Source organism: Pan troglodytes, chromosome 12 (genome assembly GCF_028858775.2).
Source record: "Pan troglodytes isolate AG18354 chromosome 12, NHGRI_mPanTro3-v2.0_pri, whole genome shotgun sequence".
Taxonomy (NCBI): Eukaryota; Metazoa; Chordata; class Mammalia; order Primates; family Hominidae; genus Pan; species Pan troglodytes.
Window position 1 is genome coordinate 47,625,545 of NC_072410.2, and position 14,395 is coordinate 47,639,939.

The window sequence follows — 14,395 nt, forward strand, 5'->3', positions numbered from 1 at the left end:
AGATTTTTGAACGATTGAAAAAGTTTTCCTGAAAGAGATGGGTTCTGATCCACATTTAAAGGATAAACAAAATTTCTACAGATAGTAGTGAGATAGGAAGTAGAATCTAGACAAGGCTGGAAGGCTCCCAGGGTCTGGAATCACCTCCTCTCATGAGCTCCTACATCAGGTACTTTGTTTCCTAATAGCCCAAGGACTCTATTTCTGAATCTTCTTTGAACAATATGGGTCATTGTTTGATCACACATGAGACAGAACAGCTCAAACAACAGTCAACTGCATCCCCTCCTTCACTTTACCCTAAACTGTCGCAGGCCTTCAAATCCATCTGACTTTGCACCCATTTTTTATGGTCTTGTTAATGGCGCCCTTGCTATCAGCTAGCACCTTTTGAAGTGGGTCCACTGATGATGCTGTGAATCGGCACTGGGCATGGAGATCAAAACCTCATGCTTTTTAGAATTGTGCACAACATAGCAGTGAGGATGCGAAGACTCTGCTGCTAATATTAATAAACAATAATTAATTAATAATAAAAATGACTTAGTGGTGTGTGAACTTTGTGTCATCTCTGCAGGCTGCTAAAGGCCTCTTTGGTTATAGCTTTGTGAGCTTGAGCTTAGCTGAATAGATAAGGATGCTGGTTGAGTGATATGCTTAAATAACATCCCTGAATTTCGATGATAAAAAAATATCCTGGAAGAAAATCTCAACTGATGAAATGTTAGTGACCTCAGGTAAAAAGACTGTGTGCTCCCTAAAATGGAGGGAGGATGGAAGGAGAATGGGTGGAGCAATTTGTTCAGAAGAAGAGCCAGAGGGTGATGCCATATAGAAAGACAGAATCCAAATTTACTTCTGTCAATAGTATATAAATGTTCCCTTTTCTCCACAACCTCACCAGCATCTGTTATTTTTTGACTTTTCAAAATAGCCATTCTGACTGGTATGAGATGGTATCTCATTGAAGTTTTGATTTGCATTTCTCTAAGGATCAGTGATATTGAGATTTTTTTCATATGCTTGGGGCCACAGGTATGTCTTCTTTGAAAAGTGTCTGTTCATGTCCTTTGCCCACTTTTTAATGGGGTTGTTTGTTTTTCTCTTGTAAATTAGTTTAAGTCTCTTACAGATGCTGGATATTAGACCGTTGTCAGATGGATAGTTTATAAATATTTCCTCCCATTCTGTAGGCTGTCTGTATGCTCTGTTGATAGTTTCTTTTGCTGTGCAGAAGCTCTTAAGTTTAATTAGATCCCATTTGTCAATTTTTGCTTTTGTTGCAATTGCTTTTGGTGTCCTTGTAATGAAATCTTTGTCCCTTCCTTTGTCCAGGAGGGTGTCGCCTAGGTTGCCTTCCAGGGCTTTTATAGCTTTGGGTTTCACATTCAAGTCTTTATTCCTTGAAGAGCTAAAATCAGAACTACCATTTGACCCAGCAATCCCATTACTGGGTATATACCCAGAGGAATATAAATCCTTTTATTATAAGGATACATGCACGCATATGTTCATTGCAGTACTATTCACAATAGCAAAGACATGGAATCAGCCTAAATGCCCATCAGTGACAGATGGGATTTTTAAATGTGGTACATATACACCATGGAATACTATATATATAATTCTTCCATAAAAAAGAATGAAATCATGTATTTTACGGGAACATGAATGGAGTTGGAGGCTATTATCCTTAGCAAAATAACACAGGAACAGAAAATCAAATACCACATGTTCCCACTTATAAGTGGGAACTAAATGATGAGAACTGATGAACACAAAGAAGGAAACAACAGACATTGGGTTCTACTTCAGGGTGGAGAGTGAGAGGAGGGAGAGAAGCAGAAAAAAATAACTATTGGGTACTAGCTTAATATGGGTCATGAAATAATCTGTGCAACAAACCCCTGTAACATGGGTTTATCTATAGAACAAACCTGGCACATGTACCCCTGAACCTAAAATCAAAGCTATAAAAAACTAAGAAAGACTGAATCCTGCACAGTTCCCAACGTATAGTCAACACAAAAGTTAGTCAACAAGTAGGTATTGAGGCTTTATTTAGGGGCTTAATGTCAAGAGATAAAAAATTCTGAAGAGCCAATTCCAGTGAGGTCACTCCTTCAGGATGATCCTGGGTGTCTATATGACAGAAAACACTTTGAGCAATAATTATTCTCACATAACAGTCTTACATGTGTTGAGACTGGGAGGAATAAAGGTATAACATGTATGTTTTTCTCCTTTTACACTTATTTTCACTCAACAAGCATTCATGGAGCCACTGCTATGTGCCAAGATATCATTTATGCAACCAAACTTTCAATGAGTATTTACTACATCCTCAGCACCTGGGCAGGCCAAGGACCTGTGGAGGGTGAAAAGAGAAAAGAAGGATATGCAATTAGAAAAATAAAGGCCCGGCGCGGTGGCTCATGCCTGTAATCCCAGCACTTTGGGAGGCCGAGGACAGTGAATCACTTAAGTTAGGAGTTCAAGACCAGCCTGGCAAACATGGTGAAACCCCTTCTCTACTAAAAATGCAAAAAAATTAGCTAGGCATGGTGGCAGGCACCTGTAATCCCAGCTACTTGGGACACTGAGGCATGAGAATTGCTGGAACCCGGGAGGCAGAGGCTGCAGTGAGCCGAGATCATACCACTGCACTCCAGTCTGGGCAACAGAGCGAGACTCCATCTCAAAACAAAAAAAAGAAAGAATAGAAAAAAAAGAAAAGAAAAGAAAATAGAAAATAAAGTGACGCGTGGTCAACACAAGGTTTAGAGATCTTCACAGCAGTAAAGGCAGGCAACAAACACAGCCACAAGGACGTGATGACTGGGCCAAGTTGTGAAAATAAACAGGAACAGCCAGGAAGGGATCGAGGAGGAAAAACATCCCAGATTGACCACTGTGCTCACGTTAGAACCAGGGTCTTATCTGATTCTTGGTCATGACTGGCCGTAGACCACCTTACTGACTGCTTGTGGGACACAGGAGTTATCTACCCAATGAGTTCCCATCTGCCAAAGGTAAAGAGTGTTTCTGAATATCACACAATCTTCTCCTATGGTTCTAATTCCTCCTGCTCTTCGCTTCCTGTAAACTAGACCAGGGGACAGCAAGCTATGGGCCAGGGACCAAATGCAGCCTACCTCCTGTTTTTGTAAATAAAATGTTATTATCATACAGTCATGCCCAATAGTTTCTTTGCTGTCTGTGGCTGTTTTCACACTACAAAGATAGAGTTTGATAATTACAACTGAAACTATATGGACCACGAAACTCAAAATATGTAATATCTGTCTTTCCCAGAAAAAAATTGCCAACCCTTGAGCTAGACTATAGCAGCCATACTCTCAGCTATTACCACCCTGGTTATCTGAACTCAGGAAGATATGGTCCCTTAAAGGAAACTTGTAACACCCCAGGAGTGAGTGGGAGAAGTGAGGGCAGAAACTGGAATTGGATGAGAAAGACTGTGGAAGAAGGGCCCCACTGGACAAATCTCATAGTAGAGGAAAGACGTTCTCTCTGCTGAGTGATTTGGGACTGGTATAGCAGGAAGTTATGAAGATACTGCCGCTTGTCAGAGGATTGAAATTCCTTTTCACAATAAGATTGTTTTCACTCTGCCTACAAGAAAAAACAAATGTGCAGCAGAGAGTTCTTTTTATAAAGCAACATCATGCAAGAGGAAGGCTACATCTCAGGTTTTTCAGCTGGGAGGACACATACAATTCAAATCAGTGCTGATGGCCCTCAGTGGGACTGGAACCACCTGAAGTAAAGAACATAATCCATATCCCACACGCCTCCAGATCCCTGTCGCTGGCAGCCTAATGATTAATGCTTACACCAGAAAGACGTTTCATTGACTGCCTTAGAGTCCCATGAGCACGGTGCAGTCAATAAATATTTATCGAATGTATTTTCCTTGGGTTTGCAGCACTTGCTCCGTAATATCTTATAACCAAATAAGCAAGAATTGCTCAGGCTGGTTCCAGATAAATATATAAATGTATGTTAATGGATCCTAGCTAGAAGTGGGGAGTAGGAAAGAAAATATTCATCCATCTGTGTACAGGTTATCCAAATGGTACTAGCTTTTGGGTGAGTAAGAAAAAAACATGTTAAATGAGCCCCAGAAATGAGGATTGCAAGAGAGGGATAGAAGAAAGGAGGAAAGAGAGGAAAGGAGGGAAGGAAGGAGGGAGGGAGATTTATAAACACCTCTGTTTTGAACAAAGGAACATATACACATTTTTTAAAGCCAGTCTTTTTTATTCTCTCTGGCTTTATGTGGGTAATACTTTCATCTGCCACTAAAATGGCTCCTACACTAAAGAACGGTAGAGAGTTAACTGAAATGGGTTCCCAAATTGCAATTTTTGCAATAAGGATAAAATATGGCTTTCTGCCACCCATTTGGAGTTACAGTGCCAATACGCTGGTGCAATCCCCCATAAGCCCAGTCACATTAGATTCTGAATGGTGTATCGCCAATTCGAGCATGGGGAGTGGTGTTAGGATTTGTTTATTTAAGACTGAGCATTTATCCTGAATGAGAAACAAATTAAAATCTTGCATTTGAGGTAATATTAAAAGAGGGCAATGTAATTACCACATTCTCCCCTGAGCATCCTCCTCAAGTTCCTGTGAAGCCTGAGAATGCACAGCTGCCAGTGAGGGTAGGAACTATGCAGTGCTGGAGGTGAGATAAGGCATCTTCACCGCTGCATTTCCAGCTTTGTAGGGGGAAAACAATTTGCGTTTGGGAAATAATCCAACAAGCAATCCTATGGTTTTAATACAAACACTCAAAGAGGTTCTGGCCATGACCATCTGGGTCCAGCCCTTCACTGAATTGGAAAGACGGCAACGATAATGGTTGAACAGGCCCGCATGTGTTGGCTCTGATTCTGAGTTTCCCCTACCCACCACACCCCATGATTGAAGAGGATACAGGGCTCCACCACTGTCAGGCATCAAGGAAGACACAGGTCTAGGGGAGAAATCAACACTTCTCAGGGTCCTTTTCAAGGGACTACCCCAGAGATGGAAGGTCATCTAGTCTATGGTGTCCTGGACCTGCCTTGGCAGTAGTCACGGCCATTTTGGGGTAACCTAAAGAAACAGACAATGTTTGATTTGTAACATATTGAGAGTTGTTTTTGCCCTTTTGATGACCTTCAGACAGCATTTGAGTGATAGGCTTTATAGCATCAACAGAACCAGGGAAACTTGCCCAGAGATTTATAGATTACTACACACCCCCAACATCATAACTTTTCCAAGTCCGTTCCTATAATTCCACTCTCTCCTCACTTTAAGACCACCTACCCACTTTCTAAAAGAGGCAGAAGAAAGAGTTTCTAGGAGTTTCCTTCCTGGGAGTCGTCATGATTTCTGATATAAAGGTTGGCATGAAGTGTCCTCCTAGTAGACAGACTCTATACACTAAACACCTTCAGTGGCCCTTACAGACCAGAGAGGGAAATCCCAGGTCCCTAGCACAAAAATGCAGAGAAAAGTTTCTAAAGTTTACAGTGATAAGAGGATGCTCAAGGAAGCCTTCATGCAAACAAAGCCTAATCCTAACATGGAGAAACAAGAAAGCTCCAAACACTTCCTCCCATTGGGGCAGGATGCTCAGCAGGCTCACCCCAAATCCAGCACACCTGTCGAATACCCTCCGGTAGACCACCTGCCATTCCAGGGCTTGAGTGTCTCCGCAGCTCCCCTAAGACTCTAAGGTATTGATCCAATTACCACTTGAGGTCACTTATCCTACTGTTGTGTTTTGAGCTGCTTATTGATGCACCTTTTCTCCCCGGAGAAATTACAAGCTTACAGCCCAGAAGGAAACGCTGTGCTCTACGTGTGGCAGGTGTCCAGTGGGAATTTATTGAGCGCATACTGAATAAAATTGCTTTACTTGTAACCCTGGTCCTAATTCTGGTCTAGAGATCCTAGGAGTCCAAAGAATACAGTAAAAGAATTATGTGGAATGATGTGGAGCCAGCTGACAGCTCTGCTGCTCTTTGCAGATTTTTGAAGTCTCCGTTGACCATTCTGTCTCATGGACGTCAGAGACACCTGACTGTCAGAGAATCAATGTGTGATTCTGAGGTTTTGTCAGATAATATTTAAATGCCAAAGGCCCTATAAGACATTATTCCTTCTCTTTTAAAAAATGCTTATTTTAAGGTATAGAGCTATAAACTTTGCAAGAAAAATATGCAGAGAGAGATGTCTTTTAAAATGAAAGAGGCAGAATTGATGTGCTTATCATTGATATGAAAGGCTGATATGAAATACTTATCCTTCAAATCTCTGCAACATCTCAGGGGCTGTGCACAAACTCAAACATGTGGACACATTCATTCAGATGACACTGTTTAGTGCCAGAGCCCAGGAATGAAGAGATGGAGGAATGGCTCCAGACATGAAGTCATCATTTGCTGTGCTCCCCTCTTCCTGCAATGAAGTGTCATCCACACTGGTCCTTTGTGCACTCTAGTCTGTCTGCCTCAGCAGGTGGAGACCGTCTTTCTCTTCATGAAGTATGTATAGTTAGCCATACACTGACTCCTAGATGCTCAAAGAATTGATGAAGATTTCTCCAGGAGCTGTTGTTTTTTGCTGACTTTAGGCCAATGCTTTGTCACAGAGACATGTTTACTTCCCCTCAAATTGTACGGACCGAGGTAGGACTGCTAATCTTTTATAATATCACATAAGGACTGAAAAAAAGTACTATTCTGATCACCATTATCCCTTAATCTAGAAAGAATGAAAGTCAGTCCTTACATTGAATAAATTTACAACATTGTTCTTATTTTTCTAATTTCACTTACCTGTACTTGGCTGTCCTGTCCCCAGCACAAGCATTTCAATGGTGAAAATGTCTCTCCTTGAATGCTGCTAGATAGGTTCTGAAATACTGAAAAATCTAGCTGGCTTTTCTTACACATGTTGGCATTGTATGGCATATCACAAAGCTTAAGGATAGAATATGGAAAAGGAATTGGAAAATAATTGTACAAATCATCAGGAATCAAAGGGTTTCCGTGAATTTTCTTATTGGCAGGAAAAATATGGAATCTCTGATACAGATTTTGGTGACCAGATCAGAACTTTGTTCTTTCTTCTCTGTTCCAGGTACATGGCCATCATACATCCCCTCCAGCCCCGGCTGTCAGCCACAGCCACCAAAGTGGTCATCTGTGTCATCTGGGTCCTGGCTCTCCTGCTGGCCTTCCCCCAGGGCTACTACTCAACCACAGAGACCATGCCCAGCAGAGTCGTGTGCATGATCGAATGGCCAGAGCATCCGAACAAGATTTATGAGAAAGTGTGAGTAGAGATGACTCCCCATGCCAAAGAAACGATGGTGCAGGCTGCCTTCCTGGCCCCTTCTTGTTCTTTCTTTCTTTCCATATTCTTTTGTTGGTACAGATTTAATGTGTATCTGCAAGCATTTCTCACATATACCCTCATATCAGGTTGATATGTCCACAGTTATCAGGGGACTATAGTATCCCAAATACTAGTCTGAGCATTGAAAGATAATTTTTGAAGTGTAAGATCTAGATCCTGTTATAGCAGAGCTATATCCCTCGGGCCTTTTACCAGAGACATTACCCTGCCGGGGTCTGCCTTTCTTTGCCTAGGAACTTTTTCCTAAGCTACAGAATGCCGCTCTTCTCTCCTGCACAGGTTGCGGGAAGGTGGGGAATTACCTCCTCCCACTCCCAGCAGCTCTCAACAATGACTGAGGGGCTGCTCTGTCTATGGAGTAGCCATTCTTTTATACCTTTACCTTCTTTATAAACTTGCTTTCACTTTGCACTGCCAAAAAAAAAGAACAATGCCTAAGGGGAGCTGGCATCTGAACACCCATCTCTCACCCCTCAGGGGAGTGTGTCTCTGTGGTTTGTGTTTTACATCATGTCCGAGCTTTCCTTGTGGGATTAATCTCCACGGGTAGCTGCCTGGGTAATGTACTCTTTATTGGCCACTGCGTCTACCCTATATCACCGCTCCCTTTTCCTACTGGTGTTTCTTCTCCCGAATAAGGTACTTGCACTTGAAAATCTTGAGATAAGGATTCCCCTTTGTGGAAGACCAAAACAATACACCTACACCCAGGATTTTACAGCGGGAGAAACAGAATATATGCAGGTGAAACACATGGGAAGGTCAGGCCAGGCACTGAGACCTTATGAGTTACAGGTCCCTGACAGGGCAGACATACTTATCTTCTAGGTGCCTGCCTGATCACATTTAGGGTTTTTCGAAGTATCCCAGCAATTTTCTCCAAGACTTATCCTTGAAACAACATTGAAATGGCATATCTTTGTTTCGTTCTGCTCAAGTGAGCCACAATGTGACATTTATATTACAGTTAGTTTTCTGGACTCAGAGCACATGGATAATGTGGATCTTTTTGAAAGCCCTCTATAATTCTCCAATCTCAGGTTTTTTATGTGAATCATAAAAGAACACTGGTGTTAGAATCAAAAGATCTGAATGTTAATTACAAGATTGCCAGTTACTGGCCATATGACCCTGGGCAAGGGTCACAGCCTCTCCTCGTTATTAAAATGAGAGATAATAGAGCTCTGTTTCCTATAAACAATTCTTGTGAAGATCAAACGAGATAATGTATTCTCACCTTGTAAGCTACTAAATGCCATACAAAAGGTATGAACCAAATTCATCAGATAGCAGTATAATTATGAGACCTTTAAACTTAAGTTAAAATGGGACACCATACCTGTCATTTCCCCCAAGCTTTGAGGGCTGAAAGCCTGTTGCACACAGTTACCCTGCTGCATCTGTTCCATGAGCATGGAAATGTAGCTTGCCAGAAAGCAATACATAAAGCTCAGACATCGCCTTCCAGACACAGACAGTGGGATTTAATCGATCAAGCAATGGAGGGATTAATGCTCTGCCTAGGAAATATCGAAAATTATTCTTTCAAATGAAACTACAAGCCTGAGCAAGTTCCCAGAGGGAGAAAGAACACAGCTTTACAAGCCATACAGAACCTGTGAACATGTTCAAGCCAGAAGGTTTCCTCAAAAGGGAAAAAAAAAATCTCCGAATTAAAGCTCGTTATATAAACTGTTTCAGAAATATCTCCCATCGTTTCCATGGGCTGTAGCTCAGCTCTTAGTTTTCATGGTCTTTTCAAAATCTGATCACTTTCTACAACTTTTGTTTCAAAATACTCATAGTTCTTTAATCTTACAACAAATTCGAAGTTTAACTTGGAAATAAAGATTAATTTTCCCATAGATCTCTGGGGTCTTTTCCAAAAAAGAATAATATTTTGGGGGAGTCTTAATTTTGAACATTTTGGTGTTTTATGCTTATGAATGACTAGAAAATCTCTTTGAGACTCAACATGATGTGTTGGATTGTCTTATTTCCTTGCTTTGAGAATTTAGGGTAGCTGCTACTGGATGTACAGTTATGTTTGCCATTGTTGTTTATTTCATCATTTTAACCTAAAAAATAAGCTTGGCTTATCTATTCATGAAGTGTAACATGTTTATTGATACAATAGTAAATCAAAATAGTATATTTGTCATTCACTTAATGACAGTGATGGAAACATAAGTGCATAGCATAGCTTTATTCAAACCTATTTTCTTTTTGTCAGTATCCTTCATAATACATTATATTATTTTTCTAAACAATTTCAATTTTACCATGTCTAAACAAACTACTTAATTATATTCTCTTCTTTTAGAAGAAATGATTGCCACTTTCACAGTACACAACAATCCCAAATTTGAAACCACATGGAAACTTGTTTTGAGGCAGTATAATAATTAGAAGAGTGTGTGTTCTGGAGTTAGATGAGCGATCAGCTCCCAGTCCCATCACTCTCTAGCAGAGTCATAATGGTCAAGCAATTTAAGGCTCTGAGCCTAATAGTACAGACAGTCCCCCATTTCCAAAGATTCAACTTGCAATTTTTCAACTTTACAATGGTGGGAAAATGATATGCATTCAGTATAAACTGTAATTTGGGTATTCATACAACCATTCTGTTTCTCATTTTCAGTATAATTTTCAATAAATTACATGATAGTCAACACTTTATTATAAAATAGGATCTGTGTTATATGATTTTGCCCAATTGTAGGCTAATGTAGGTGTTCTGAGCACATGTAAGGTAGACTAGGCTAAACTAGGATGTTTGGTAGGTTAGGTGTGGTAAGTGCATTTTCAACTTAAAATATTTTCAATTTATGATGGGTTTATCTGGATCTAACCCTATTGTAAGTCGAGGAGCAGCTGTACATTCCACAAAGAAGCATTGAGAGATGTAATTAAAAATAACCTATATGAAGTCCTCAGCCTAGTGCCCTGGATAGGGGTAAGGGTCTAGTGAATGTTAACTACCAATGTTAGCATCATTCATTAATCTGGGTTCACTGGAAGATGACAGGCAGCAAACAGTGTGATGGGCAGATGCTTAGACCCAATTTAATTGATGAATAATTGTGTAAGCTAATTACATAAAATGTTTTGTGAAAAATCTCAGGTTGCTGCACCTGCCTTCTGGCTGTATGGTGGACCTTCAACCATGATCATTCATTCAAACTCTTTACTAACGTTTGCAAATACAGTTAAACTAACGTTTACTAAAACATCAATTAAATTAAGCACTACTAAAGACAGGAAATCCAATAAAAGAATGGGCAAAGGTTTTGAACATGGGCTTCACACACACACACACACACACACACACACACACACACAATCCACAAAGTCAATAAATATTATGAGGAGGCACACAACTTCATTTGTTACCAGTGAAATGCAAATTAAAGTGATAATGAGATCTTACTACACAGCCATCAAACTAGAAAATATTAAGAAATCTGATAAAACTAAGTGTTTCAAACTAAGCAATAAGAACATTTGTCAACTGTTAGAAGAAGTATAAATTGATAATTACATTGGAAAATACTTTTTTTTTTTTTGAGATGGAGTTTCACTCTTGTTTCCCAGGCTGGAGTGCAATGGCACTATCTCAGCTCAGTGCAACCTCTGCCTCCTGGGTTCAAGTGAGTCTCCTGCCTCAGCTTCCGGAGTAGCTGGGATTACAGGCGCCCATCACCACGCCTAGCTAATTTTTTGTATTTTTAGTAGAGACGGGGTTTCACCATGTTGGCCAGGCTGGTCTTGAACTCCTAACCTCAGGTGATCCGCCGGCCTTGCCCTCCCAAAGTGCTGGGATTGCAGGCATAAGCCACCGTGCCCAGCCCAGAAAATACTTTTATACTGTCTAGAAAAGAAGAAGCTATGCATACCCTATAACTCAGAAATTTCACTTGCAGGTAATTACCCTAAAAAAAACCCATGCACATATACACTCAATTACATCAAACATAATGTTCCCATCAGCATTACTCTTAATACACCCCAAACTGGAGATGTTTCAAATATCCATCATCAGTAGAATGGATAAAACAAACAAAAAAAATTGTGGAGCCCAGTGCAGTGGCTCATGCCTGTAATCCCAGCACTTTGGGAGGCCCAGGCAGGTGGATCACTTAAGCTCAGGAGTTCAAGACCAGCCTGGGCAACATGATGAAACCCCCTCTCTACAAATAAATTAGCTCTGTGTGGTGGCAAGTTGACCTGTGGTCCCAGATACTCGGGAGGCTGAGGTGGGAGGATCACTTGAGCCTGGGAGGCAGAGGTTGAGAGGAGCTGAGGTCACTCCACTGCACTTCAGCCTGGGTGACAGAGTGAAATCCTGTCTCAAAGAAGAAGGAAAAAAAAAGTGGTGCCTTATAAAAATTTAAAGTGCCTTATATAAGTACAAGTCAACACAAACACAGATTGTTTCCCTCTTTATAACACAAAATATAGCCTATTATGCAAACTGTTATGCACCTTGTTTTTTTAAACTCAGTATGTCTTAGAGATATTTCCATATTATTCATAAAGAGCTTCTCTTTTTTTTTTTTTTTTTTTTTTTTTTTTGAGACGGAGTCTCGCTCTGTCGCCCAGGCTGGAGTGCAGTGGCGCGATCTCGGCTCACTGCAAGCTCCGCCTCCCGGGTTCACGCCATTCTCCTGCCTCAGCCTCCCGAGTAGCTGGGACTACAGGCACCCGCCACCATGCCCGGCTAAATTTTTTGTATTTTTAGCAGAGACGGGGTTTCACGGTGTTAGCCAGGATGGTCTCGATCTCCTGACCTCGTGATCCACCCGCCTCGGCCTCCCAAAGTGCTGGGATTACAGGCGTGAGCCACCGCACCCAGCCCCTTCTCTATTCTTTTTTTAGTATTCCGCTTTTTGAATGTATGCTATTATTTAACTAATCATTTATTGGTGGACTTCAGATTGTCTTCAACGGTTTGCTATTACAGAGTGCCACCATGAATAACATTTATATATATATCATGCAAGAATACCTATAGCATAAAATCTCAAAAATAGACTATATCATCTTAATTTTGATATTTGCCCTCCATACAAGGTTGTACTAATTTACATTCTCACCTGCAATGTGTGAGAGTTCCTGTTTCTCCACAGCCTCACCAGCAAAGTATATCATCAAGCTTTTAGATTTTTACCCATCTGATGGGGGAAAATAATGAGAATGGGATCTCATAGTTAAAATGCTCATTTCCCTTTTAGGAGTGGGGATGAACATCTTTTTATAATTTAATAGTCATTCATATATATATATTTTATAATCTGCTTATTTCGTTTACCATATCATAGACAATTTCTATGTTATTAAAATTGTTTCTATGACATGATGTGAAGACACACACACACACACACACACATATGTTAACAAATCCCCTCCTTTGAAAATTTATTACTTCAGTGGTTTCTCTTAACTGACTGGTAAGACAAACCACCAGCTTCAAAGTTAGCTGCTTCTAGCTATATTCCTAGATCCCTGGGGGAACTGGCTCAGTTTTATCTACCATTCCCTGTCTGCGTTTACAATTCACAGTTATAGATAATTATGCTAACATTATAACATTCATGAAAATGGGGAGTTAGGCTCATCATTAATATAATATTATCATAATTTGTAACTAAGTCCTGCAATAATTAGCAACCCAGCAGCTTAGCGTGGCTGCTCTGGCAAAACTATGACACTACACAGGAAGTTCTAGGAAGGTGGAGATGACTGACAGGTGATAAAGATTTTACATGTAATCAAAGGTGACTCTTCCCATTGAAGAAGAAAGCACAGAGAAAGAAAGGTGAATGTATAAAGAAGAAAAATTTGGCTTTGCAAAATGCATTGACCCTTTCCTTTTTTCTGTAAAAACTGTGAGGAGCATGCAGTAGCTTTCAAAGTTAATCAGAGCTAAGCCCATTCTTGTAGTTGTTATGTGGGCTGTAGGGTGGCAATGGTCTCAGAAGGTACTAGGGCAATGCCCCTGAGGACAAGGAAGATGAATGAGCCAACATTTCTTCATCAGAGAACCCACAACCAAGGCCAAGAAAAAATCTGTAATGAGGATGAAAAATGAAAAAGACATCCAAAAAAATGAGATTTAGACAAGCTGGGAATTTCTGCTTCCCTGAGTCATTTATTAATATTGGTCATATGTCATTTTCTGATAATTAAATTTCTATGTACATAATTTTATGGTAGAGTTTTAGCAAGAAGTAAGACATTCCTATTCTTAATTCTAAATATTACCAATAATAGTGGGAGGGGAGGCTATGTTAGAAAACAGAATTGTTCATTTAATTAACTGGATATTTTGTGGAAATGTGAGTGAATATGAATATGTTAGCTCTAATATAATTCTCTACAGGTACCAACTGTAACAGCAGACTACAAAAATATGCCATTGTCATTATTTACAGCACTTCATCTTTTGTATATTATGATTCATTATCAAAAATCAGCCGAAATTTTTATATCTATGTGTATTCTTTACTTTCGTTCACAATAATAAAAATTGAAAATCACCTCATTAACAGGGAGTAAGAGAGGAATATTTAAAAATATACCTACAGCACTACTTCTTAAATTTTCCGTCTTCTTGATTATTTTACAAATTAAAAAAAAAAATGTGGATCCTTTGGCAAGCTGCTCTAGGCCTTGGCCAAAGGGGTGTCAACATATTTGTGTTTCCAGGATTGATTGTTTATGCTAGCTGTTGTGATTACTCTCTTCCCCTGACACCCACTACACTTATAAATACAGCCCAGAGCCCCTAGTATTATCGCTTTGGTTGATGAAAAGCAATTAAACTGAGAGGGAAAAGTGCATTGACACTGCAGGGGAAGATGCTAGCATAAACACATGCCCTTAACCTTGACTCCCAGACAGAAATCAGAGTGAACAAAGTAAAAAAAAAAAAAAAAAAAAAAAGGAAGAA

General features: G+C 40.1%; 2 protein-coding genes across 3 annotated transcripts in view; one reads left to right on the forward strand and one right to left on the reverse strand.

The window, feature by feature from the left end:
- TACR1 (tachykinin receptor 1) overlaps positions 1-14,395 on the forward strand; it is a 155,962-nt gene that overhangs the window by 74,319 nt on the left and 67,248 nt on the right. For both annotated transcript variants that reach the window (XM_525793.7, XM_063789004.1), the window contains one exon: positions 7,165-7,359. In XM_525793.7, coding sequence (XP_525793.3) covers positions 7,165-7,359 — 195 coding nt within the window. The remainder of the gene's footprint in view (positions 1-7,164; positions 7,360-14,395) is intronic.
- POLE4 (DNA polymerase epsilon 4, accessory subunit) overlaps positions 1-14,395 on the reverse strand; it is a 190,092-nt gene that overhangs the window by 20,482 nt on the left and 155,215 nt on the right. The gene's annotated exons all lie outside the window — the stretch shown is intronic.